This window comes from Silurus meridionalis, chromosome 10, assembly GCF_014805685.1.
Source record: "Silurus meridionalis isolate SWU-2019-XX chromosome 10, ASM1480568v1, whole genome shotgun sequence".
Classification (NCBI taxonomy): Eukaryota; Metazoa; Chordata; class Actinopteri; order Siluriformes; family Siluridae; genus Silurus; species Silurus meridionalis.
Genome location: NC_060893.1, coordinates 27,624,194 through 27,625,414, shown reverse-complemented (window position 1 = coordinate 27,625,414; position 1,221 = coordinate 27,624,194). Strand labels below are relative to the sequence as shown.

General features: G+C 45.0%; 1 protein-coding gene across 1 annotated transcript in view; it reads right to left on the bottom strand.

Annotated features, from left to right (window-relative positions):
• Window positions 1-879: 879 nt before the first annotated feature.
• LOC124392071 (putative C-type lectin domain family 20 member A) overlaps window positions 880-1,221 on the bottom strand; it is a 6,223-nt gene continuing 5,881 nt past the window's right edge. The window contains exon 6 of the mRNA XM_046858753.1: window positions 880-946. Coding sequence (XP_046714709.1) covers window positions 880-946 — 67 coding nt within the window. The remainder of the gene's footprint in view (window positions 947-1,221) is intronic.

Below are 1,221 nucleotides of genomic sequence, written 5' to 3'. Positions count from 1 at the left end.
GTTAGGGTTAGGGTTGGGGTTAGGTTTGGTTAGGTTTGGGTTTGGGTTAGGTTAGGGTTAGGGTTAGGGTTAGGGTTAGGGTTGGGGTTAGGTTTTAGGGTTAGGTTAGGTTGGGTTAGGTTGGGTTAGGTTAGGTTAGGTTTGGGGTTAGGTTTTGGTTAGGTTTGGGTTTGGGTTAGGTTAGGGTTAGGGTTTAGGGTTAGGGTTAGGGGTTAGGTTTTGGTTAGGTTTGGGGTTAGGTTTGGGTTAGGGTTAGGTTAGGGTTAGGGTTAGGTTAGGGTTAGGGTTAGGGTTAGGGTTAGGGTTAGGTTTTTGGTTAGGTTTGGGTTTGGGTTAAGGTTAGGGTTGGGTTAGGGTTTAGGGTTAGGTTTTGGTTAGGTTTGGGGTTAGGGTTAGGTTTGGGTTAAGGTTAGGTTTTGGTTAGGTTTGGGGTTAGGGTTAGGTTTTTGGTTAGGGTTAGGTTAGGGTTAGGTTTTGGTTAGGTTTGGGGTTAGGGTTAGGTTTTTGGTTAGGTTTGGGTTAAGGTTAGGGTAGGGTTAGGTTAGGGTTAGGTTCAGGGGTTGAGGTTTAAGGGTTAGGGATAGAAATTTAGGGTTAGGGTTAGGTTTTTGGTTAGGTTTGGGGTTGGGTTAAGGTTAGGGTTAGGTTAGGTTTAGGTTAGGGTGGGTTTTTGGTTAGGTTTGGGGTTAGGTTCAGGGTTGAGGTTAGGGTTAGGGTTGGGGTGGGTTAGGGTTAGGGTTGGGGTTAGGGTTAGGGTTAGGGTTAGGGTTAGGGATAGAAATTAGGGTTAGGGTTGGTTAGGTTAGGTTTTAGGGACAGGGGTTGGATTTTAGGTTAGGGTTAGGTTTTAGAATTAGGTTAGGTTAGGTTGGGTTGGGGTTAGGGTCCCCAGGCCGTGGTCTCAGTCAGGACTGAAAGCGTTTTAGACCTGCCTGGTGCCGGATTCCTGTTCATCCCATGTGTCACTTTTCATTTAATCCCCATGGATGTTTTGACCCCAATTTCTGGATCCAATTCTTTTCAGCTCGTCTTCGGGCATTCCGGGACCAGTTCCTGTTGTGTTGAAGTCCCATGAATCTTATTTCTTTAAAACCATGTTTTAGAAAGTGCTGTACGATCCAAGTGTGTGTCTCCTTTCCCTTCCTGATATTATAAAAATGTTGAGTCATTCTCATTGATAGAGCATTTCCCGTTTCCCCGTACATATTGTAAATTGCATTT